General features: G+C 48.6%; 1 protein-coding gene across 1 annotated transcript in view; it reads right to left on the bottom strand.

Annotated features, from left to right (window-relative positions):
* LOC134042003 (serine/threonine-protein kinase pim-1-like) overlaps nt 1–24,756 on the bottom strand; it is a gene marked incomplete at its 3' end in the record, with an annotated part of 31,873 nt that extends 7,117 nt beyond the window's left edge. Inside the window, exon 1 of the mRNA XM_062489075.1 lies at nt 24,652–24,756. Within this exon, the coding sequence (XP_062345059.1) occupies nt 24,652–24,756 (105 nt within the window). The remainder of the gene's footprint in view (nt 1–24,651) is intronic.
* Between the last annotated feature and the right edge of the window lie 265 nt (nt 24,757–25,021).

The following is a 25,021-nucleotide window of genomic DNA, read 5'->3' as shown; positions in this document are numbered from 1 at the left end:
CTGAGCTCCCAAGAGAAGAGCCAGCTCGGGTATTTTTAACCCCTCCCTTTCCTGGAGGTGGGCTCTGAGATGCCCCAGTGAGAGCTCGGCCCCAAGGCCGAGCGCCACCCCCGTGCCAGGTACTGCACACCTCTGCAGCAGCCAGGGAAAACCTGCCAAACACAGCTGCCATGGGCATTGGGCAGGAGGGACAAGCTCAGCACCTCCTGATTTGGAGCAGCTACTCTACTGTCTATTGCCAGGAATGCCCTGGAAATGCTCCCTGGGGAGACCTCTTGGCTTAGCAGAGGCCATACCTGTGATACGCTCTGTCACATCCAGCAGAGCTTGGCCACTCAGCTGACTCCATTGGTGGCTGAACTCTTTCATCAGTGCTACTTTATCTACAAGAGAAACACACGTTTCTGCTCACTCTTCTGAGGTCCTAGGAGAAAGGAGAGTGGGGAGGGGAAGGGCAGGGGCAGCCCCAATTTATAAAATCAAGTAATTTTCTGCTGATGTATATCTTTCCTTCCAGCCTACTTGAGGGGGGTTCAAATTCCCAAAGAAAACCTCTCCGTTCACATTTGTCAATGCAAAGTTGTCTGCTGGACCTGGAGCTACGTTAAACATTTCAGATCAAGGACCTCAAGAGTTCAATCACACGTAAGCAGTGAAAAGGTTTTGAACTCCAGAGCAAACAGGAAGAAGCCCAGACTTGGGATACACAAAGGCACAGCGTCAGGCAGTTCAGGAGTTCACAGAGCAGCTGAGGTGGAGAAAGTGGAAACTCCCCTTGAAGATCTGCCTCTTCAACACTCCATTTGTCAGGCATATTTCTCCCGAGCAGCATTTTCAGTGCTGACATAAATCTCTGTGACAAAGGAATTTAGAGCAGTCCTTGCCTGTGTAGGTAATTGCCACAGCCATCCTGCTCCATGAAAACAACATGTGGAACAAGACATCACTGACAGCTGTATTTCTATCTGCTTGTTTTAAGGAAATGCACTTGGTGAATCATAAGTGTCCCATTTGAAAAAAGAAGACAAATGGGAAAGGTGGAACGGAGGCAGCTACTGCCTATAATGTGGAGCCTTCCAGGGGGCTGCTCTGCAGAAGCCATGATGGGCCAGTGTCCCTTCATGGCAACAGCAAAGCTATTCATTTGGGAAATCTAATGGGGTCCAAGCAAACTCCAAAATCCCCTTTGCCTCTGAATTGTAGCAAAGCTGTAGTCCAGGACCTCCTCTCCAGACAAGCAGCACAGAGCCAAGGGCTCCTGGCACTTGTGGGAAATGCTGATGCACATTCAAGCCTCTTGGGGGACTGGTGCCTAAGGACTGCACCCCCACAGCTTCTGGTGGATGTCAGCTGCAGTGTTCCACGGGCAACAAGAGCTCTCATGGCACTCAGTGTTCTCTTGTGTCAGAGAGGCAGAGACACAGTTGAGGAGAGTCCATGTCAGCCTTACCAAAATGAGAAACGGATTTTTCCAGCGCTTTCACAGCTGCAGCATGAACCCCGGTATCCTTTGAGTTCAGGCTCTTTAGTATTCCTTCCACTAAACGGACAATCACGGGGTTCAAGGCATCTTCCAGGATGGCTATCATTTCTGCCAGCACGTCCAGCGCCATCTGCTTCACTCTCTTGTGCGTGTCAGATATTCTCAGGACAAAATGATCAAAAATCTGTGAAGAGAACAAGCAGCAGGAAAGGTGGATTAAAATGTCCTTGTTTGGAGAGGGGATGTAGAAATGAGCATTCAATACCCGAGAAGGTTACACACCATCTTTACCAAGTGCAATAGAGACAAGAATGGAAACGAGTAGCCACAGTTGTGTTTGTGCAAGACAGGATGGAGTTTGGAGAAGTATGTCTGTAAAAACATTTGGGTTATACCAACCCAGCCTGATACTTCTCTTCCACATCCAAACCCATTTTTCATCAAGAGAAGAATTGCCATGCTTTCAGTGGCTGGATTCCTTTCATTGAACCCAGCTGGGAGTAGGAGACAGCAAAGGTTAGGGCAGTGGAAAATTCTGTCATCATGTGATGAACAACATCAATAGGCACCTGCCAGACAAATACAGCTGGACTGAAAGAACTTGTCCTGCATGCTGGACCTGAATTAAATTTGTCTGGGTAAGAGGGACCAGCCTGTCCCAACAAGGCAGGATGTAGTGCCAAGACAGACTGAATTAACTTCATTGCTACAGGCTTGGGAGAGGAGCTGAAGGGAAGGAACAGTGAAGATACCCTACATACTTGGACAATGTTTGTGGTGATGAGCTTGGGGCTGTTTTTGCACAGGTCTAGGAGGAGTGCCACTCCTTCCATCCGTGTCTCAAACCCCTTGGCTTCCAGGAGATCATCAAGCTTCTGGAGCATCTCCATTTCATCCACAGCTGGAGGCAACGTGACCTGGACTTTTGGATGGTGTAGGAGGCGTCCATCCGAGGTCGACTTCACCCTGGAAAATAAAAGCAAATGATGGCTTGTTGGTGATAATACCTGCAGATAATTGTGAGCAAAACATCCAGAGGTGCTTTACTCATGCTGTGATTTCAAGCTAGAGAATCATGAGGCTCTGAAAACAGCATGGACTTCAAGACAATCATTACGGGAGACAATCTACAAATATTATTAATGCAGATATAGGCATTTTTATCAAAGAAAATTTGTAGGTTAAGGAAAAAATCAGTGGCACAGGCCATCTCTCCAGAATGATCTTCCTGAGGAAGAGAAATGTCAAGCTTGTTGTGTGCTTTGTCACATCTAACAAAAGTGCTCAGTACCGTTGACTAGAAGGAAATGTGGCCTGGGGCTTCTTTGAGACATGGCTCCTCATCTTCACAGGGCTCTTGACACATGGGCGTTCACCCTTCTGCTCTTCCATCCCCTACAAGGACACAGAGAAACCCCACCAACATTTCGAATATAGAATAGGAAACTGTCTGCTTAAAAACACAAGTTAGAACCAGGATCACTGCTACCAAGTCTTAGGGAAATATTTGCAAACCTACAGAAGGAAACAGACCAGAGATTCAGTGATGCCAACTCTTTGTTTGCAATAGCCCAAGGCAGGTTATGGGTGCTGCCATAGTGAGCAGCAGTTTAAACTCCCCAGTTCATGAGTCTCGAGCATAAATGGGAATAATGGAAACTGGTAGGCACCAAGAGTTCTTATAGGAAAAAGCAGAAAAATTAGGACTCTTTGGGGTGGGCCAATTTTGTTGGAAGGTGATTTGGTTCAACACTCGCTCTCCCTGTTTGTGCACAAAGGGCACGCTCCCTTCTATAACGTAGATAAAAACAATGAAAGTCCCCCCAAGACAAATGATTTTCCTCTGGATGCTGCTGGATTCACCAAGCTTCTTCCAGCTCCACAGGGCTTGACAGCAGGGCAGTATTCCCAAAAGACAGACGGTAATTGTAGCAATTAGGATTGACTGGGACATCTGCTGCAGTTTTGGAAATTCTCTTGGCACTACTGCTTCCAGTGTCTTTTGCAAAGACTCTGTTCTCCTCAGAAGCACTTTTCTCACTTCATTGCTTTACTGGGAGCAGAGCAGGGACAGCAGGGTGGGGAGTTATGCTTAAATGTAAACCCACTTTCTCCTCTTCCCCTTTCCTCTTTGTGACCAATAGTCAAAATATTCAAAGCCCCACTTTTCCCCTAAGAATATCAGTTCCTTTGTGGTCTGCAGATGAACAGGCTGGGGATTAACAGCTCATTCCCAGGAGCAAAATGATTGAGCAGAAGGGGAATGAGATAAAGACAGATTAGGTATGTTTGATGTCCTATTAGCTGTGGCTATACTTGCACAAAGGAGACATTTCTCCTGCCAAGCACTTACTTTCTTCTTTATTCTTCTCAGAATATCTTCCAGGTCACAGGCAGGAACGGATCGCTCCAAAAGCATTTTACATTTTGGATGATTTATCAACATCTTCACCATCTCCTGTCCATAATTCCTATGGAAGGAAGGAAGGAGGGAAGGAAGGAAGGAGGAAGGGAGGAAGGGAGGAAGGGAGGAAGGGAGGAAGGATTCCAGGAAGGAAGGATTCCAGGAAGGAAGGAAGGATTCCAGGAAGGAAGGATTCCAGGAAGGAAGAAAGGAAGGAAGGAAATCGAACAAACAAAGGAAACCTGTTAACCGAAGAGGCTGAAATTTAGAGGTCATTGAGCCACAGACAACAGCATTCTAGAAAGCTGCAGAAGAGGTTTAGACAGACTGAATACATTAGCCCTGAAATACTTCTAGAAAAGTTTTAAGTTAACAAGAAAGATCTGCTTTGGGTCTTTCAGTGATGAACATGAGGCAACATTTTGGCTCTGTGTTGTGCACCTAAGATCAAACAAAACTGTTTGACTGCCAAATCTGAGCTCTTTTGATCTCAGGAAAGAATCCTTCAAGTCACAGGAAGTTGGCAATGCTCCTTCTTGCTGGACAACCTCAGCTTACCCACTACAGTCATTTCCCCAGGTAATCCAGAGCAGTGGTCACAGCACCAAGGCTGACAGAGCTCAAGAAACGTTTGGATGATGCCCTTGGGCACATGGAGTGACTCTTGGCATGTCCTGCACATGGCTGGCAGCTGGACTCCATGGCCCCAATGGATCCCATACAACTCCGGGTATTCCATGCCTCTATGGCCCTTATCCACACCGTGAGGTAACTTAATATTGCCTTTCGTTTCCACTCTTTTGTGGTTTTACCTTTCTAGACAGACACAAGACAGTTTTCCTGCGTGAGGAGGTGAAATGAAGATGGTTACCTTGTGTCCTTGTGGCAGTCCTGAGCAAGCGTCCCTGCCGCGTGCGCCAGCCTCTCAGCCCTGGGTGTGCCTGCGAGCTTCGTGACTCCAATTTTCTCCATCAAGGACAGCAGCAGTTGCGCCGCACACTTCCGCACCTGGGCGTGGCGGCTCCTGGCAAGAGGAGAGCAAACACTGATGCACAGGGAGAAGGAGCAACAGCAGCACAGGCCTTGGCCAGAGCGTGCTCCCTGCCACTGCTGCGGGAAGGAGGCCTGGCTTCTCCCTGCAGCTTCAGACATCTGTAGAAGCTTCTGTCCTCAGAGAAACTCAAATTAGCATTGGACACAAGGACTGTCTGCAAGGAAGACGAAGGAATTCAGTCTCCCTGCACTACCTGATATTCAGTGTCTTTGCCACAATTTCCACTGAGAAAGATAAAAAAATAGATTACATATGAATTCTTTAGAAATGAAAGACCATTCATGCTAACCTATCAGAGGGCACCCATTACACAGAGCTGCAGCAGGACTGAGGCTCATTCCAGCCATTTATCCCCAAATCTGCAGAGCTTTGGAAAAATACAGATGCAGAGAAAACACACTGTGGGCCGTGAAGTTGCAGAATATGCAGCAATGCAGCCTGTTTCTTTTGTGAGGATTGGCAAGGGGTACATCTGAATGTTTTATCCTATTGCAAAGATGGGGAAAGTGTGGCAATCAATTTACCCAGATTGTCCAGTTCTAGAGAGTGTCTTTTGATAATTATCAGGCTCAGCACAAACACTTAAGGCAGCATTTGCATCAGCTATTCCATAGTAGTGGGCCTGTGAAGGTGTATGTGCAGTGATTCATCATCTCAAGGCTAACATGAAACACCAGTTTGATTAGAAAGTAGAGCTCTATGGCCAGGACAGTCATTCAGGACTCCTTTTGGCAGGAGCTGCACCTGCTGTGCAGGCTGTGTCACAGCCAGCACATTCTCCCCTAGGTGCTCCATACCCCAGCAAGTACCCTCCTTATTTCTCCAGTTAATGGCATCATGAGGATGCATGTTTTTTCCCAGGGCCTCTGTGCTTAGTGCAGTGAAATATCAAAGAGCACTCATAGCTGCAATTGCAATTGTCCCTCTTCCCACAGAAGCACAAGGCTCTATCCTTAGCCTTTGCAGGCACTTGCACTTCCCCAGCATTCACCACATCTAGGCAACTCTGACAGACTGGGAGGACTCCAGGAAGCAGCGGGAAGATGAGTCAGAAGAGGTTTAGGTTGCATATCAGGAAAAGCTTTTTCACCCACAGGGTGCCTGGGACACTGGAACAGGCTCCCCAGGGCAGTGGTCAACAGCACCAAGCCTGACAGAGTTCAAGCAGCATTTGGACAACAATCTCAGGCACATGGTGTGACTCTTGGGGTGCTCTGTGCAAGGCCAGGAACTGGATTTAATCATCCTCATGGCCTCGTCCAACTTCCCATGTTCTACAGTTCTGTGATTCTGAGAACTCATAGGCTGAGGGAGGGCAGAAATAAGGGAGAAGAGGAAAGAAATGAGGTGGATTGGAGAATCCAGTCACTGAGTTGACAGAAGATGCAGGATACAGGACCCTTCCCTCCCACCATTCCCATTCTTTCTCTCATCCCTTCCCCCACCTAGAAGTACTCTAGAAGGTGAAGAATATCACTGAAACAAGAAACCTACTTGACTCCACTGTCCAGGAGAGCAGTCATTGCTCGTGCAGGAGTTACATTCTCCACCATGATCCCCAGGGTGTGACTGGCTGCTTTCTCAACAAACTCTGGCGAATTACACATCATGTGCAGAAGGACCCGAGCCACCTCATCCACCTCAGAGTCCATGTCCTTCTTCAAGGTCACAAAGAGCTCTCCCAGAGTGACAATGGCCGAGTAGGACACCTTTGAGCGGAGGTTGGTCACCTGGGGAAGTCATGAGGGGAAACATAAGAATGACCTCGGAAAGAAAACCAGTTGCCTTAGACAGACGACTCAGGAAATGACAACACATCCCACTGTGTCCAGAGGAACATAAAAGCACAATAAGAGCAGAAGAGCACATGCACAGCATGACACTTCCACTGGCACCAGTATCTGGCCTCAGACTTGCATGTAACAGGCCTAAAAATAAGAAATTTCATAAAGTATCTACTTAAGCCTTCTTTAATGTCAACTGCTTTCCCTTTAGGCTCTTTTCTTTGAAACACAAAGAACCAAATTAAAGTAAGGGCTGCTTTCAAACCATAAAGGCGTCAGTCATAAAGATAAAAGAGTCACGTGCTCCTGTTTAAAAAAGCAACACCAGCAGTTGAAGCACTCAGCCAGGAAACAGAAAACACACGCTCAGGTCTACAGACTAATTTGCAGTGTTGAATGACAGCTCGGGCAGAGACTAGGACTCTGAAAATAACATAATTAGAGTATCTTTTTCTGCATTTGCACATTTCATGATAATGGCAGCTCACTCAAAGATGAGTGTCAGATACCCGACCTACCAGTGAATACAACTACATCTACACACAGATCCCATAGAAAGCTGACAGACATTAGAAATACAAGATCTAAAAAGAGAAATGAAGGCAGTCTCTGAGCACACATGGAGATGAACAAGCACATAGCTACTCTACACACTGTGTATGAAGTACAGGGCACAATTCACAAGAGTGTTCTCACCTCACTGGTAACTGCCAAGCAAATGTCACGAAGCCTTGAAAGCAGGACTTCTGAATGGGACCCAGCCAGGAGTTTGATGCTGACCAGTCCCTTCTCCTTCATCTCCCTGAAAGGCAAGTACCAAAAAGATGGATTTTTCTCTCCACCCAAGAACTAGGCAGCACCCTCTGAAATTACCAGGCTGGCAGCTCAGTCAAACAATGGGAGGTGCTTTTCAAGGAGTACTTAATGAAATTGTGGAGCTCCTTCCTGCAGGATGTTGTTGCTGTCAAAAGCATACACAAATCCAAGAGACAAATAGAGGGGTTTCAGTGTCTTCATTTGTGGCTCTTTTACAAGACAGCCTTTCTGAAATGTCTGGCCTATGGAGTCCCTATGTCACGGTCTCCTAGAAGCTGTGAGACTGGGTCATGCTCCTGTTTCTTGTCACCTCCCTATACCTGTCCCTAAGACACAATCCCCTTGGGCAGTTATTGGGGCATTTTCCTTCTTTTTCATCCCCAGCAGGCAGTTCAGCAATAAAAGTCTGCACTGGCACTCTGGAGCTCAGTTTCCATGCTACAATCCAGGCTTGTTTCTCACTCACTCCACTCCACCTCCACATTCCCCAGAAAAGGAGCAGCAGGGTGTCCCATAAGATTCCACGCCTGGGAAAGAACAGTTGAAACTCTGCCTTTTCCCAGAATCCCCTACCAAAAACAATGCCCACTACAGCAACATGTTATTTAAGAGGTGTATACAACTCTGTCTCTCAGCACTTGCTCTAGGCAGCCCTGAGCTACAGGAAGGTGTGTGAGGCATCAGGGCTGCAGCACAGGGCTGGTGACCGATCCCATGGGCACCCCTGAGAGTCACCGGGACCCCCCACACCTGCAGAAGCTCTCTTGTACCTCAAAGGGCACCAAACAAAAAGGGGGAAGAGGAAGCAGAAGAGAATTGCAAAGCAAATGTGACTGCACAAAGAGATGCATGGTGGCAGATTTTTCATGCTTATCCCATTGTGAATGGAGTCCGTACCCCTGTGTGAATGAAGCATCCAACAGTGAGTTTATGCTAACCCCGATATCGCAACCAATATCACCAAAAACTTAACCAGCATCACCTAACATTCGTAGGGTTATCACCTCTGGGCCTCCTTCTCTCTGTGTCTAATTGTGGGACACATGTTGAGTATTGGCAAAACACCTCCAGCCCATATGAAGCAGTGAGAAGAAAAAAGTTGAATTCAAAAAGTCCAAGATTCCTAGAGGGTTTCATTGCTTTCTCCTTCCCTTCTGCCATGAGCCTTTCAGGAGTAAAGACAGGCTGGGGATTTGAAAGCACAAATCAGTCCATTTCTCAGAAAGAGTGACTCCCTGGAGCTGCTTCTGGGACTCACATGCAGGAGGTCACAGGGAGACCCTGTCACCTGCCATTGCTGTCAGCACTGGGAGCAGAGAGAAATCTTACTCAGTCCCACTGGGCCAGTGCCCCAAGGCACCCAAATCTCTACACTCAAAACTGCTGCCATCCTGCTGCTGCCTTCAGCCAGCAAATCATCTCATCCCACAGCTTCCTCTCTTCCCTCAAGACTTCCTTTGCAGCTCCATGGAGCAGCAGGCAAAGCGAGGGAGCAGCACAGAGCGGCAGCAGCTGGAGCACAGCTGCAGACCGAGGCCAAGCAAAGGCTGCTCTCAAATCTTGATCCTCTCACTGCTCTGGAGTGGTTTCAGCAGAGTCCTTTGCCCTCTGGGCTGTCGGGGCTCAGAGGCACTGGCAAGATCCACTTGTAAGCTTCCTTAACGCTAAGAGGGAGACAGAGTGACCGGGGCCTTTCTTACCAGTCATCGCTGCCCAGCCAGGAGAGTGCCTGGAGCAAGGACTGCTGTGGGTCAGCAGAGGCTGTGTCCTTGTGCCCACGCTCACGGAGCAGCTCCTGTCGGCGCTCGGCACCAGTGGCCGTCTGCGAGGTCACTGTGAGGAGAGGGTCAGCCCTGAGCGCTGCAGCCCCAGGCAAGGCACCCCGCCATGGAGCGGCCTGCAGCCCCAGCTCCCAGCCAGGCTTCCATGTGCTGCAAACTGGCACTGCCTCACACACCTCCCTGCTGTCTGCCTCCTTGGGCTCCTTGCTTTCTCCCAGCCCCCCCAGCTGGGCACAGCTCCAGGCTAAACCTGACCATTGCCCACACAGTGCCAGCTCCCAAGTGCCACAGGTAGCACAGCCAGCGGCAGGTTCCTGAGGCCGCAGAGCTCCCACTCCCTGCCAGACAGGGACGACCAGTGGGAATGGCTACACCTAGAGGGAACCCCCCAGGGGCCTCTCTTGTCCCAGCGCCCTCATTTCCCCCAGCCCTGAGGACTGAGGCACTCTGCAACTCCCTGAGGAAATTCCTGCAGCTGCCCTGCCACAGCACCAAGCCAAGCCGGAACAACCCAGGCTAAATTCTGGTCAGTTCTCAACGTGGAAGTAGCATCAGTAGAAAAGAGCATTCCAATTATTATTCCTTGCTCCCTTCTTTTTATCTCACCCTAGTTGGGATGATAGCACAGGCAACCTTGGAGCACCAGGCAGCCCCTCCTGACTGTCACCTCCTACCAGCAGCCACTGTGTTTGGCTGCAGTGACACAGGAGGCTCTGCTTGTTTCCTCTTGGAATTGCAGGCCATGGGATGGTGGCAGCCAGGAGCCATTGATCGCTTCAGGGAGCAGCAGCACGACTGCACCAAGGCACTGACTGCCATGCAGAGACAACCCTTACTAGGATAGCAGAAAAGCTGGCTGCAGACCCAGACAGCAGCACAGGCAGAGGGCCCCGATGGGGAGTGGTCAACTGATGGTGGTGGTACTCGTAGGTGCACAGTGAGCACACCCTGGCACACTGCCCCCAGCTCCTCTCTGCACTTACAGCTGTCTCCTGGCACCAGCGCTGTAGTTTGGATTATCAGGATGGACAAAAGCCCGAGCTTAGGCCTTTACCTCTACTTTATTCAGCTCAACTTTCCAATGCATCTCTAAGAACCGACTACGGCAAGACAACCAAGCTGGAGGAACTCAAAAGTGGATTTGGTGCTCATTCCCGGACAGGCTATTGACCAAAGAGCCCAGTTGTGCTGGCTGAGGCAGGAGGCACTTTGTGCTCCTTTTGCAAGGAAATAACTATATGGGAAAAAGCTGCCACAGAGCAGACTTACCTGAGGAGTTGCATGGGACACTGCCTTCCTCTTGGATGATGGGCATAGTGGGCAGTAAGGGCATCTTGTCCTGCTTCCTCAAGACCTTCTTCTTCAAGGCATTACCAGGGTGTTTTCTCTGCACACTGGAAGCTGTGCCATTGACAGCTGCTTGGCTGAGGCCTGCAGGGACCAAAGAGGAGCTTGTAAGTGGAGGGTGCTGGACAGGGTCACTATGGAAAGGGCCAGAAAATTTGCTGGAGCTGGGTAACATCTCTGTGTTATCTCAAAGAACTTCAAGTAGAACACTGGCACGCTAGTATGGGACAAGGATCATACAATCACCCAGGAAAACCTACAACAATTTTGGTGGGAAGGCCCCTTTAACCACCATCTAGTCCAACCCCTGGGAAACGGAACATCTTCATCTGGATCAGGTTCCTCAGAGCCCCATGTAAACTGGCCTTGAACACCTTCATAGATAAATCAACAACAGCTTCTCTGGAAAAACCCTTGCAGCATTTCATTGCCTTCATTATAAAATAAATTCTACCTAATATCTAATCTAAATCTACCTTCTTCCAGTTTAAAAATCAAACTGCAGGGATGCTTCCCCTAAGAAACAAGGAGAAGCCAGTGTTGCTATGCTTTCGTTTTCCTGTTTCAGAGGCAGGCTGGGCAAGTTCCCAAAAGAAAGTGCAGATAAGCTTGGGTGGTGCCCTGGGGCTGAGTGCTGCCCCCGAAGGTCCCTGCTGCCGCCCTCGGGGCAGCGCACACAGCGCTGCAGCCAGAGCCCCTCAGCCGGGATTCACTGGGGAATGCTGCTTGCTCCTGGGGCTACAACAGAAGCACTGCCTCAGGGCTTCAGCACAGCTCTACAGTGCCAGCTCCTTGGAGGGGAGTGGCTCGAGAAGGATCTCTGGTCTTTTCATCAGAAGGTGCTGAATTTGGTTTCTTCCAGGTTGCACCTTGGTGGAAAAGCATTCTTCTGCATTCACATTGCCTGGAAGCTGCTCTTCAGAACAGAGTCTGAAGGGCAGGCGACTTTCCAAGACTGAATTTTCTACTCTGAAAGATTTTAGAGGTGAAGGTGGGAAGCTGATACTCTGTTACTAAGTGAGGCCATGGGCAAGACAATTAATGCCTCTGTGTTTTTCTCTGCAAAATGGAAATCATTCCTATGCAGGTTTCCACTCAGATGCAAGTGCAACAGCCCCCCAGTCTGATTGCAACACTGTGCAGAGGGTAAGGAAGAGCTCAAAAAGGACCAGCAGTGTAGACACCACTTACTTGCTTCAGCTGCATCCCTGGGCTCAACTCTCAGTGGAGGCAGCTTTAAGGATGATAAAATTTCATTCCTCTTCTTCATCTCATTCTCAAAAATCTCAGTTTTCTTCTGCTCTAACTTCTTTTCAGCCAACTTGCACAATGAAGAACGAACCTAGTTGCAATGGAAATACATCACAGACTGTAAGCAGAGACACACAAACCAGGCACATCATCTCATTGGGAGCATAGAGTCCACAGAGTGCCACAGACATTAATCCAGCTCCATATGCATTCCAATAGTTTCAGGAGAATGTCTCCCATCCTCACCTTGGCAATTATACACAGTGAGGTGGAACACTTTAGTGCCACAGCCTTACTCTGCTCCAACTGTGACAGGAAACCCTACTTGAAACATGGAAGTCATAGGAATGCTCCAAGACAAAGGAAGAGCTCCCATGAGCAGGCAGTTCAGCTCCTACAGGCCAGGGCAGGAGAATAAAAGCCATGTGCATTATGCAGCAAGGAGGGGTAATTGGCTGATGCTTAACACTTATGGCCAGGAAGTGCAGCTGTTTGTCACTTCCTGGCTTCTGAAGGACTCAGCTCTGAAGGACTCTCAACGACTTGGTCTCTGAGACCAGGAGACCAAAAGGAGGAGGGAGTCATGTGAAAACAATTTGGAGGAACATGGATATTAAGGAGCAGAAAATGTGAGAATGAGAGGGCTGTGAGATACAGCCAGAAAGGTAACCAGGAGACATCAATCTGTCCCGTTTTTATTTTGAAGCCTTGCTTATACTCAACGTTAGCATCTTTGCTTCTCTGCTTCTGAGGGTGCCCTTTGCCCACATTCACTGGTTTACAGTTTGCTCTGCCAATCAGAACTTCTCTAAAATGGCCTTTGCATATAAAGAATGCTTCGGGCATGACCTTGGCACCATCTCCATGCAGTGACTTTGGCACCACTGGAAGTAGCCAAGCAATTGCTCAGTAGCCATCAAATATATTCCCAAGACAATCCCCAACCCCCAAGAGTGGAGGATCATGGTTTTCAGAGGCATTTTGGGCCAAGCACTAAACAGCCACTGGAATGGAAGTCTGCTCATCCCTGTTCTTATCCCTTACCTTTCCAAAGCCCTCTCTCAGGTCTCTGTCACTTGTTAGACCAGGACTGCTGGGATGATCCATCTCCTTGAGCTGGCTCAGTGGGAGGCCTAGTACTGGAAGCAAAGGTTCCTGTAAATCTCTGGCACACTTCAATTGCCCAAAAATGTCATGCTTGGCAACAGGCAAGACAGGTTCCAGATTACAGAGCTCTAACAGGGCACAGAGATGGTGCATGAGAGCAGCAAGCTACATATGCCTAGACCCTCTCCCAGTGGATGGGCTCCTGGAAGGAGACATGACATTACTCTGTGGGCCAGCAGACTGAAACCTGCTGCCTCAGCCCCTGGATGCTGGAGAGCCTCTGTGTTTGATAGAGAAGGGCAGAGATGGAGATTGCTCTTGACAGAGATTCTTATCTGCCCTTATGCTGATTTTAGTAAACATCTTTCTGGTTCCTAAAAGTAGTCCCAGGTTCTAAACCTGTATGCTTTCAGATCAACATTTTGGGGCACCAGGGAACCCAGAGCCCTGTGCTTCCCAGCAATGGCTCAGCTGCACATGCAGCCTCCTGCTCCTCTCCCTGCCCCACAGCTCAGCAGCCCTACAGCTCCACGGGGCACTGGCAGCAGCACAGCTCATGGCAGGGGGCACCTGCAGGGCACAACTGCTCCCTGGCAATGTGCACAGGCTCTCCAGGCTGGCACAAGACCCTTCCTCCCACCAGAGAGCGGCCCAGCTCCCACCTTACCTCTGTGGGAGGCTGAGCCATGCTGGTCCGTCCCCTTGTCCTCCTCCCTGGCAGTGACCCTGGGGACAGCGCTGCTCAGCTGCCTCTGCCGGGGCTCCTGGGCCAAGGCCCCCTGAGCCGGCCGGGAGCCCACACCTCCATTCCCAACGCTGGGCTTCCGCATGCAGGTCTCCAATCTGAGCAATTCATCGTTTTTCCTTGGGAGCAGAGGCATCCCAGCTCCTGTCACACACCAAGAGCTCTTTCCCTTCATCCTCTGGTTTTGTGTCATAGACTCAGAAGGATCTGTAGATCAAGTACAGGCAAAGAAGTGAGTTAATTGAACTCACTCCTTTACAATCAACTCATCTAATGGGTAGCGAATTCAAACTTTATTTTTTTGACTGCAAACATTTGTTGTTTCTTTATTTTTCATGAATCTAGCATAATTTGAATTTCTCTGAACAATGTGGAGCTGGCAAGCCAGGAGAGATGGGTTCTATGCCTGTTGCCTCCCCACTACTCCAGGAATCATTTCCTTCCAAAGAGTTGGAAACTCACACTGGTCTCTGGAATTTGACACTGTCTAGGAAGTGATTGTTTGCCAATCCTGTAATCAGGGCCATTGTTTCTGTAACTCCCACTCAATTCTATTTTAGGTTTTACACTTCTGTGTTTTCTTTATTTCTCTTTCAAACAAAGGAATTGCTGGTACACAAACTTTGGCACCACATGTTAGATGCAAAAGAAGCTTTGCTTTCCCAATTAGATGTCCTCAGGAATATGCAAGCCCCTCACTGAAGGGAATAAAGAGATCATCCAGAAGTTTCACTTTTGTTCTACTTCACTCTTGGAGGACTTTATTCCCTACCTTCTTTCCTGCAGAAACACCCAAGCCCAACATAGATATGACCTGTCTCAAAACATTTCTGATCACGGCCGATACTGACAAATTAGATTTTGTCTAATGGCAGGTCATTCTCAAATACTCTCCAACACAGCTCTTAGAACTATTTCTTTACATGGCTTCACAGGGGATAAAATCATGTAGCAGCCAAGCAGTAGGGGAAGAATAAGTGCCTCATACCAAGATTTTATTTCCCTTGTAGGATGTCAGGACAATTACAAAACTACAACCGGTAAGGGTTAATGCTATAGCTAATTTCTAGTCCAGAATAAATCCAGCAAAAATGTCACCTTACTTATTGAGCAATACTTCTCCCTAGCTGCATTAAGCATTCCAGCTGCATATCACCAATTAAGGAGTCATTCCAAAGGGCCTCTGCCCAGGATTTGGCAGAACTAATCCTGAGCAAAGGGGCCTGGGCATCTGATCCCTTTTTCTGCATCAGCACAACTGTTTCTTCAAATCTCATCTCTCCTATCATGACATGCCCCAAAATGGCAAAGGAACAACAACAACAGGCTTTGCTGGAGGCTTTCAACTCAAAGGCATTGGCTGGCACAGACGCACCAGAGACCGCATTTTGTCTGGCACAATTCTACTTGTCAGGGATCAGGCAAGGCAGGGACAGGGGGACAAGGCAGAAGGCATCTCCTCCCCCAGCCTCAGCCTGCAACACTGACACAGGCAGAGGCAGTGGGGCAAGAGATTTGCCATGGTGAACCTGCCATAGGTGGCTTTGGGCTTGTGCTGTCAGAGGATGACAAACTCAGACCCTGCATATGCTGCATCCATTTGGAATTGTCCTTCTCCTGAAATGCAAAATTCAACAGGATTTTCTGTCATAGGAGGTTTCCTGATTTCCCCCTGTGCAAAACCAGGCGGTGTCCATGAATCTGCCTTAGATCTCAAAGAGTCCAGCTGAGAAATTGCCCAAAGGAAAGGTTTTCTCCTTGAAGGGCAGGAGGAAGGAAAGGGAACATTTCTCATTTCCTGCTAAATGAGGATTTCCTTCTTTTTCTCTCCTAATTGAAACACTACAAAAGCTGCAGGGAGATAAAATCCAAATGCAGGATGGAGAAGAATGTTTTCTTTTCCCACACTACAATACCAGTGCCCCAAAGTACCACTCTAGCTCCTGCCACTCAACACTTCACAATGCAGGAATTTTCATTGTACCACCGGAGCGCACTCCCAGTAACTGGGCTCTGGGACAGTCCACTGAGGCCATCAAGGAATTGAAACAAATTTAAAGAAATTCTTAAAACCATGGTTCATAACCAAGTTTTCAAGATGTCACCTCTGATTCAATATGCCAATGGTCATTTTAGGACCGACATGCCCTGTACCTACCTGCATGTTCAGACTTCTCTTTGATGCTGCCGCTCGGTCTTGGCCTTGAGAAAGGGAGAACAAAAGCACATATGAGGAGGGAGAAAGAGAAGGGAGGGAAGAGGTGTAGCATGAGAGGAGGCAATCTTTCCTAGCTTGTTCACTCTGATGAAGGAGGAAATGCAAGAGACATCAAGCCAACAAGATGCAAAGCTGATTAGTTGTCCTTAAGCTTTCAGTTGCTGCAGTCAGACAGAGCTGGCCAAGCTCCAGCTGAAACACAGCAGTCATTCTCCAACTTGCATCATAACTCCCCAATTGTGGTGTCTCTCCTTTTGAAACCTGGGGGGCTCCTACAGCCTCTCTGAAGCAGCAAAGGTTGCTAAGCTGAGACACGAGTCTGTATGGAGGGCAGCTACTTTGGTTCTGCTGACAAAGCTTGGCTTTGCCTGCTCATGCCTTGCGCTGGTGCCAGTCTCGTGCTACATGTGGTCAGAGCACTGGAGTGTTCTGAGAAGGATATTCCACCTCCTTGCTTTTTGAATAAGAAAACTACTTTTTCCAACTCAGCTGATAGCCAAGGATATTCAGATTGCACTTTCAAAGCCCTACCTAAGCTCTTCAATAGGAATGATACTCCTGAGTCCTTCTTTCTTCTTATTTATCCTTCTTTCTAATTCAGATAAGCATGACAGCTACATTTTATCACACATTTCCAAACCAATCTTTCCATCAGGTACAGTGCTAGAACTCTTCTCTAGCACCATGACCTCTTGGATTTTGAATCCAGGCCTCAATATTAAACACTGATTAAATCGTACATCTATAACCCAAAACTTCCCTGGAATCTCAGTTCACAGTGGAGGCCAAGGAAGATAGAAGTTATGCCTGACATTGTCTTTGGGATCCCTTCCCTTCCAAACAGATGCCAACCCACAGAGATGTCCAGAATCTGACAATAACTCCCAGGAGGTAATTGCTTTCCTAAGCTAGATTTCATGGCCTTTCTATTTGCAACTCCCACTGAGTTCTGGATTGGGTTTTATGTGCTGTTTATATTTCTCTTTACAACAAAGGAATGTTGTAACATGAACAACAGCACCCCGTGTTAAAAGTAAAAAAAGCAATACTAGAATTCGCAGACCCCTCTCCAGCAGCCAATATTTCTACAAGCATATGCTTGTGGGTGCTGAAGGTGGCAGTCACGGATTATAGTATTCTATCATCTTCAGGAGACAGACCCATGCAATACAGTTCCCAAATGACACCACAAACATTACAGAGGGAATCAATACCAAGCCCAGCAGAGGACCCATCTTCAGATGCTTTTAAGCCCTGCCTCCTCTTCCCCACCACCACCACCTCTGCCCTTGTGACATGCGGTGTGGGGTTTGACATGGAGCTGGATCATCACGGATGGGCCAAATGGTGAATACACAGAGGTTTCCCTAAGTACATGGGAGAGAGCTGACTGTGCAAAGGAACCTCACAAGATGGCAAGAGGGAGCTGAACAGCAGAGTGGAGCAGCAGACACCTTGGCTTACCTCATCTCCTGGGACTCTTGGACATCCAGCTGCACAGAGCTGAGCAGAGACCCTGCAGCACTGCCAACACGGGGACTGACTGCCTTGGGTATAGGGGGGATCAAAGGCAGTCCCCATGACCCCTTCTTCATATCCACACCTCTGGGATACAGCAAGGATGCCTGGAAAGGGAGGTACACAGTGCTCAAATATAGCATCCAGCCTTGCCCTCATTCATGACTCAAGACAGTTACACATGCCCTGACAGGAAAAGTCAATATCATATATAGCAGATTGTCCTAGGAAGGGGAAGGGTGGCATAGGAAAGGGAATTGGTGAGGGAGAGACCATCCCAGCAGGAATCCACATGGTTGGCATCAGCATGTTCTGCAGTGCCACTGCCTCCACTGGCCTTTTGGATGGTATGGGAATGGGTTCAGATCACTGTTCTCTCCCTGTCTCTTAGGCACCTCACAGCCAGTGCTGATCACCAACCAAGTCTCCACAAAGCCATTCTGCAGGATGTCAGAACCTGCTTTTCTCAAGCCCCTCAATTCTTCTGCTGCTGCCCTTCCCTCTTACAGTTGCCCAGCAGCCTTTCAGCCCAGAAGCTGCTGAGCTCTCACGATGCTCCGTGCTCTCCAGCTCCCACACCTCCATCATCTCAGGCTCACTGGCATTTAGGAAGTTCAGCAGAGCTCCCTGCCCTGCTGCTCTCTGCAAGGTCTCTGCTTGCCCAAGTTGCTCCAGGGCCCCCATGCCATGACCAGGAAGGAGGGTGGAGGTAGGAGGGGCAGGTGCACACCATTCTTTAAGTGTCCCTTCCTTTCTGGCACAACTAAAGCCCCAAATCAAGTCCTCTTCAAACTATAGTTAAAGGACCACATCCTGTCAGGGATACACTGGGCCCTTCCTCAGCAAGGCTGGAATCAAGTACATCAGCCTTTGATTGGACATTCTGTTTGCCAGACCTGTTGCTCATTTGCCTCCTCCTGCACCCCATGGCAAACCCAGAACAACTGCAGGTGCTGGTCCTGCTGCAAAGGCAATCGTGAGCCTGGGCTTGGGGCTGCTCTCCCCATGGCCACCTCCCATCCCTTCCCTCTGGACAAAGCCATGCCACAGCACACAGCTGCCCAGAAGCTGAAGAAATCTAGAAATAGCATCAGAGACAACTGTGTAGGAGGCCATGGCTGTACAACTCAAACGCTGTGACAACCTGGAACTGACTTTGCAGGACTGCCTGTTCCAGCAAACTCCTTTTTCCATCCCCACCAGACAGAGCTGATGGAAACCACCACCAAGACATAGACATGGTTCACAGATACCCGTGGGTTACTGAATGCAGGAGGATTGCTTAGCTGGAGCAGACAACTTTAGCAGCGCTGCCTTCTTGTTGGTGTTTTCTCAGCTACAAGACAAAGGAGCAACCATGACAGAACCCAGAAATCATTCAAAGCCCTCTCCTGCTATAGATACACAGTGAGGACTTGAAATCTGCACTACACACCCATTTGCAAAGACAGCCTGAAGTGCAGAGTCCAGCTGAGACCTTCCTTTACTCAGGGGTTTCCCTTGCCTCACACCATAGGAAAAAGTCTCAAAACTCTGCCTGCAGCACATAATCTGAAAATCTATCACATGGACTTATCTTGGTCTTCTTACCTTATGCATTTTTCCCTCTGAATCCAGCTCCTGCTTGTTCTTACTGTCACTGGTGCTGCTGCCATTTTTCCCTCCCTCCTGCTCCACACTGCAGATTTTAATTGGTTTAGAAGAAGGAGAGCTCTTCTGGATGGGAGGCAACAGTTTAGAAGGAGGGAGCATGGAGGGAGATGGCCGGAACAACTTGGAAAACATGAACCTAGTCAGGCCTGCAATGTGGAGACATAAAATAGAACAGAGGCTGAGATGCAAAGCTAAAGCATCTAAAGCTCCATATACCATGGAACACATTTCCTCAAAACTTCTAAACAGCTGCACAGGGAAACATGCACGTAACAGCAGCCACGTGAGGCAGGCCAGGGGCACACCCTGAGCCACTTCGCAGAGTAACCAGGGGAACTCCATGGCTTCTGGGCTGCTCTGGGACAGCAGGGAGCCCTGTGCTTCCCAGCAATGGCTCAGCTGCACATGCAGCCTCCTGCTCCTCTCCCTGCCCCACAGCTCAGCAGCCCTACAGCTCCACGGGGCACTGGCAGCAGCACAGCTCATGGCAGGGGGCACCTGCAGGGCACAACTGCTCCCTGGCAATGTGCACAGGCTCTCCAGGCTGGCACAAGACCCTTCCTCCCACCAGAGAGCGGCCCAGCTCCCACCTTACCTCGGTGGGAGGCTGAGCATTGCTCACAAGGGAACAAGTGAGTTAGGTGAACTCCCACCTGTAGAACCAATATATCTAATGGATGAGGCAACCAAGGGGTCTTTTTAGTTATTCAGAAAATTGCTTTGCTTTTATTTTTCAGGAAATTAGTATCACTTTAATTACTCTGAACAGTATGGTGCTAGCAAGCCAGGAAAGAGAGCTTCTACTGCATTGCTTATGTGTTTCTCATTGCCACCCCACTACTTAGGGATCTCTTTCCTTCCAAACAGCTGGCAACCCACAGTGGTCTCCAGAATTTGACAATTACACCTAGGAAATCATTCCTTTCCAAAGCTAGATTTCATGGCACTTGTTTCTGTAACACCCACTCAGTTCTGGGTTGGCATTTGTTGGTTGCCTTTATTTCCTTTTGCAACAAAGGAAGGGCAGGCTCATGAATGATGGCAACCCACATTAGAGGTAAAAGATGCTTTGCCCTCCCCATTGCTTGTCCCCAGTATTCAAGGAGCCCATATCTGTAGGGGACACACTGGCTTGCAAACATTCTGTTTTTGCGAAGCTTTATTGCTTCATGGGTTTTGCTTCATGGGTTTTTTCCCTGCATTCTTTCCTGCAGAGAACCCAAAACCCAACATAAGACCTACATCCAAACATTTCTGATCATTGCAGTTAAAAACAATTCCAAATTCGCTTGGTAGAAATGGCATAGGGCAGATCATCAAAAGAAGACCTTGCATAAATCTGTATTTCTTTATCCCTGTAGATGGAACAGGTCATTTGTAAAAGCACACCAGATAAGGAGTAATGATACAGCTCATTTCCACTCCAGAACTAATCCAGCAAAAATGTCTCCTTACTTATTGAGCAATACTTCTCCCTAGCTGCATTAAGCATTCCAACTGCATATCACCAATTAAGGAGTCATTCCAAAGGGCATCTGCCCAGGATTTGGCAGAACTAACCCAGAGCAAAGGGGCCTGGGCATCTGATCCCTTTTTCTGCATCAGCACAACTATTTCTTCAAATCTCAACTCTCCTATCATGACATGCCCCAAAATGGCAAAGGAACAACAACAGGCTTTGATGGAGGCTTTCAACTCAAAGGCATTGGCTGGCACAGATGCACCAGAGACCGCATTTTGTCTGGCACAATTCTACTTGTCAGGGATCAGGCAAGGCAGGGACAGGGGGACAAGGCAGAAGGCATCTCCTCCCCCAGCCTCAGCCTGCAACACTGACACAGGCAGAGGCAGTGGGGCAAGAGATTTGCCATGGTGAACCTGCCATAGGTGGCTTTGGGCTTGTGCTGTCAGAGGATGACAAACTCAGACCCTGCATATGCTGCATCCATTTGGAATTGTCCTTCTCCAAAACTGGAAAATTCAAAAGGACTTTCTCTCACAGGAGGTTTCCCTATTTCTCCCAGTGAAAAACCAGGCAATTTCCATGACTTTCCTTCCGATCTCAAAGGGTTCAGCTCAGAATATACCCCAAGTTAAAGTCTTCTCCTTCAAGGGCAGGAGGAAGGAGTGGGAATATTTCTCATTTCCTGCTAAATGCTTTCTTTTTTTGGTTCTAATTGCAACACTAGAAAGGCTTCAGGGAGATAAAAGGCAGGCAAAGAATGGAGAGGAATGTTTTGTTTCCTGCAATGCATTTCCAGGGCCTCAAGATACCACTCCAGCTTATGCCACCTAAGACTTCACATTAGAGGAGTTTTCAGAGCATCCCCGGAGCATAATCCCAGTGACTGGGCTCTGGGACAGTCCACTGAGGCCATCAAGGAATTGAAACAAATTTAAAGAAATTCTTAAAACCATGGTTCATAACCAAGTTTTCAAGATGTCACCTCTGATTCAATATGCCAATGGTCATTTTAGGACCGACATGCCCTGTACCTACCTGCATGTTCAGACTTCTCTTTGATGCTGCCGCTCGGTCTTGGCCTTGAGAAAGGGAGAACAAAAGCACATATGAGGAGGGAGAAAGAGAAGGGAGGGAAGAGGTGTAGCATGAGAGGAGGCAATCTTTCCTAGCTTGTTCACTCTGATGAAGGAGGAAATGCAAGAGACATCAAGCCAACAAGATGCAAAGCTGATTAATTGTCCTTAAGCTTTCAGTTGCTGCAGTCAGACAGAGCTGGCCAAGCTCCAGCTGAAACACAGCAGTCATTCTCCAACTTGCATCATAACTCCCCAATTGTGGTGTCTCTCCTTTTGAAACCTGGGGGGCTCCTACAGCCTCTCTGAAGCAGCAAAGGTTGCTAAGCTGAGACACGAGTCTGTATGGAGGGCAGCTACTTTGGTTCTGCTGACAAAGCTTGGCTTTGCCTGCTCATGCCTTGCGCTGGTGCCAGTCTCGTGCTACATGTGGTCAGAGCACTGGAGTGTTCTGAGAAGGATATTCCACCTCCTTGATCTTCCAAGAAGGAAAAGGCCTTTTCCAACTCAGCTGATAGCCAAGGATATTCAGATTGCACTTTTAAAGCCCTACCTAAGCTTTTCAATAGGAATGATATTTCTGTGACTCATTCATTATTGTAATCACTCGGATAAGCTTGACAGCTACATTTCCTCAAACATATCCAAGCCAATATCTTTCCATCAGGTACCATCCTATAAAACTTCTTTAGAACCTTTCCCTCTTTGATTTTAAGGCAAGATCTAAGCATTAAACATTGATTGGCTTACACATCTATAACCCAAACTTCTCTGGGAGCTCATTTCAGACCGGAGGCCAAGAAACAGACAAGTCACACAGCATGTTTACAGAGGCAGCACCTGACTGTCCAGACACCTCTCCAGCAGCTAATATTTGGCAAAACGTAATTTTTGCGTGCTGAACTTGAGACTCAAGGATCACAGTATTCTATCATCTTCAGGAGACAGACCCATGCAATACAGTTCCCAAATGACACCACAAACATTACAGAGGGAATCAATATCAAGCCCAGCAGAGGACCCATCTTCAGATGCTTTTAAGCCCTGCCTCCTCTTCCCCACCACCACCACCTCTCTGCCCTTGTGACATGAGGTGTGGGGTTTGACATGGAGCTGGATCATCACAGATGGGCCAAATGGTGAATACACAGAGGTTTGCCTAAATACATGGGAGACAGCTGACTGTGCAAAGGAACCTCACAAGATAGCAAAAGGGAGCTGAATTGCAGAGGGGAGCAGCAGACACCTTGGCTTACCTCATCTCCTGGGACTCTTGGACATCCAGCTGCACAGAGCTGAGCAGAGACCCTGCAGCACTGCCAACACGGGGACTGACTGCCTTGGGTATAGGGGGGATCAAAGGCAGCCCCAATGACCCCTTCTTCATATCCCCACCTCTGGGATACAGCAAGGATGCCTGGAAAGAGTGGTACACAGTGCTCAAATGTAGCATCCAGCCTTGCCCTCATTCATGACTCAAGACAGTTACACATGCCCTGACAGGAAAAGTCAATATCATATATAGCAGATTGTCCTAGGAAGGGGAAGGGCGGCATAGGAAAGAGAATTGCTGAGGGAGAGACCATCTCCCAAATTTGCCACCTCTCTCTTCCTGCTCATTTGTCTGCAATTGCAGCTACACTCCCAGCAGGAATCCACATGGTTGGCATCAGCATGTTCTGCAGTGCCACTGCCTCCACTGGCCTTTTGGATGGTATGGGAATGGGTTTAGACCACTGTTCTCTCCCTGCCCCTTAGGCACCTCACAGCCAGTGCTGATCACCAACCAAGTCTCCACAAAGCCATTCTGCAGGATGTCAGAACCTGCTTTTCTCAAGCCCCTCAATTCTTCTGCTGCTGCCCTTCCCTCTTACAGTTGCCCAGCAGCCTTTCAGCCCAGAAGCTGCTGAGCTCTCGCGATGCTCCGTGCTCTCCAGCTCCCACACCTCCATCATCTCAGGCTCACTGGCATTTAGGAAGTTCAGCAGAGCTCCCTGCCCTGCTGCTCTCTGCAAGGTCTCTGCTTGCCCAAGTTGCTCCAGGGCCCCCATGCCATGACCAGGAAGGAGGGTGGAGGTAGGAGGGGCAGGTGCACACCATTCTTTAAGTGTCCCTTCCTTTCTGGCACAACTAAAGCCCCAAATCAAGTCCTCTTCAAACTACAGTTAAAGGACCACATCCTGTCAGGGATACACTGGGCCCTTCCTCAGCAAGGCTGGAATCAAGTACATCAGCCTTTGATTGGACATTCTGTTTGCCAGAGCTGTTGCTCATTTGCCTCCTCCTGCACCCCATGGCAAACCCAGAACAACTGCAGGTGCTGGCCCTGCTGCAAAGGCAATCGTGTGCCTGGGCTTGGGGCTGCTCTCCCCATGGCCACCTCCCATCCCTTCTCTCTGGACAAAGCCATGCCACAGCACACAGCTGCCCAGAAGCTGAAGAAATCTAGAAATAGCATCAGAGACAACTGTGTAGAAGGCCATGGCTGCACAGCTCAAAAAGCTGCGTCAACCTGGAACTGACTTTGCAGGACTGCCTGTTCCAGCAAACTCCTTTTTCCATCCCCACCAGACAGAGCTGATGGAAACCACCACCAAGACATGGTTCACATATACCCATGGGTTACTGAATGCAGGAGGATTGCTTAGCTGGAGCAGACAACTTTAGCAGCGCTGCCTTCTTGTTGGTGTTTCCTCAGCTACAAGACAGAGGAGCAACCATGACAGAGCCCAGAAACCTTTCAAAGCCCTCTCCTGCTATAGATACACAGTGAGGACTTGAAATCTGCACTACACACCCATTGCAAAGACAGCCTGAAGTGCAGAGTCCAGCTGAGATCCTACTTTGCTCACCTTCTTCCTTAGGCTCACACCACAGTTAATGGTCTCCGATCTCTGCTTACCGGACATTAACTAAAAATCTGCCACACAGGACTTATCTTGGTTGCCTTACCTTATGTGCTTTTCCCTCTGAATCCTGGTCCCGGTTGTTTCTAATATTGTCCTCCTTGTAGCCAGTGCCATTTTTCCCATTGTCCCGCTCTCCTCTGGACATCATATTTGACTTGGTTGAAGGAGAGCCCTTCTGGATGGGAGGCAATGGCTTGGAGGGAAGGAGCATAGAAGGATTTGCCAGGGAAAACCTCTTGGCAAGAGGGTAGCCAGTCAGGCCTGCAAAGTGGAGACACAAAATGTAACAAGAGGCTGCAAAGCAAAACAAAAGCATCTGAAGCTCCATGTTTCATGGGACACATTTCCGGGAAACTTTCCTGGAAAATAGCTTCAAAAGGAAACCTGCTCCTGCCATCAGCCCCTTGAGGCAG

The sequence above is a fragment of the Cinclus cinclus genome, chromosome 3 (genome assembly GCF_963662255.1).
Source record: "Cinclus cinclus chromosome 3, bCinCin1.1, whole genome shotgun sequence".
Classification (NCBI taxonomy): Eukaryota; Metazoa; Chordata; class Aves; order Passeriformes; family Cinclidae; genus Cinclus; species Cinclus cinclus.
The sequence above is the reverse complement of the archived record's forward strand: the minus strand, read 5'-3'. Positions and strand labels throughout refer to the sequence as shown.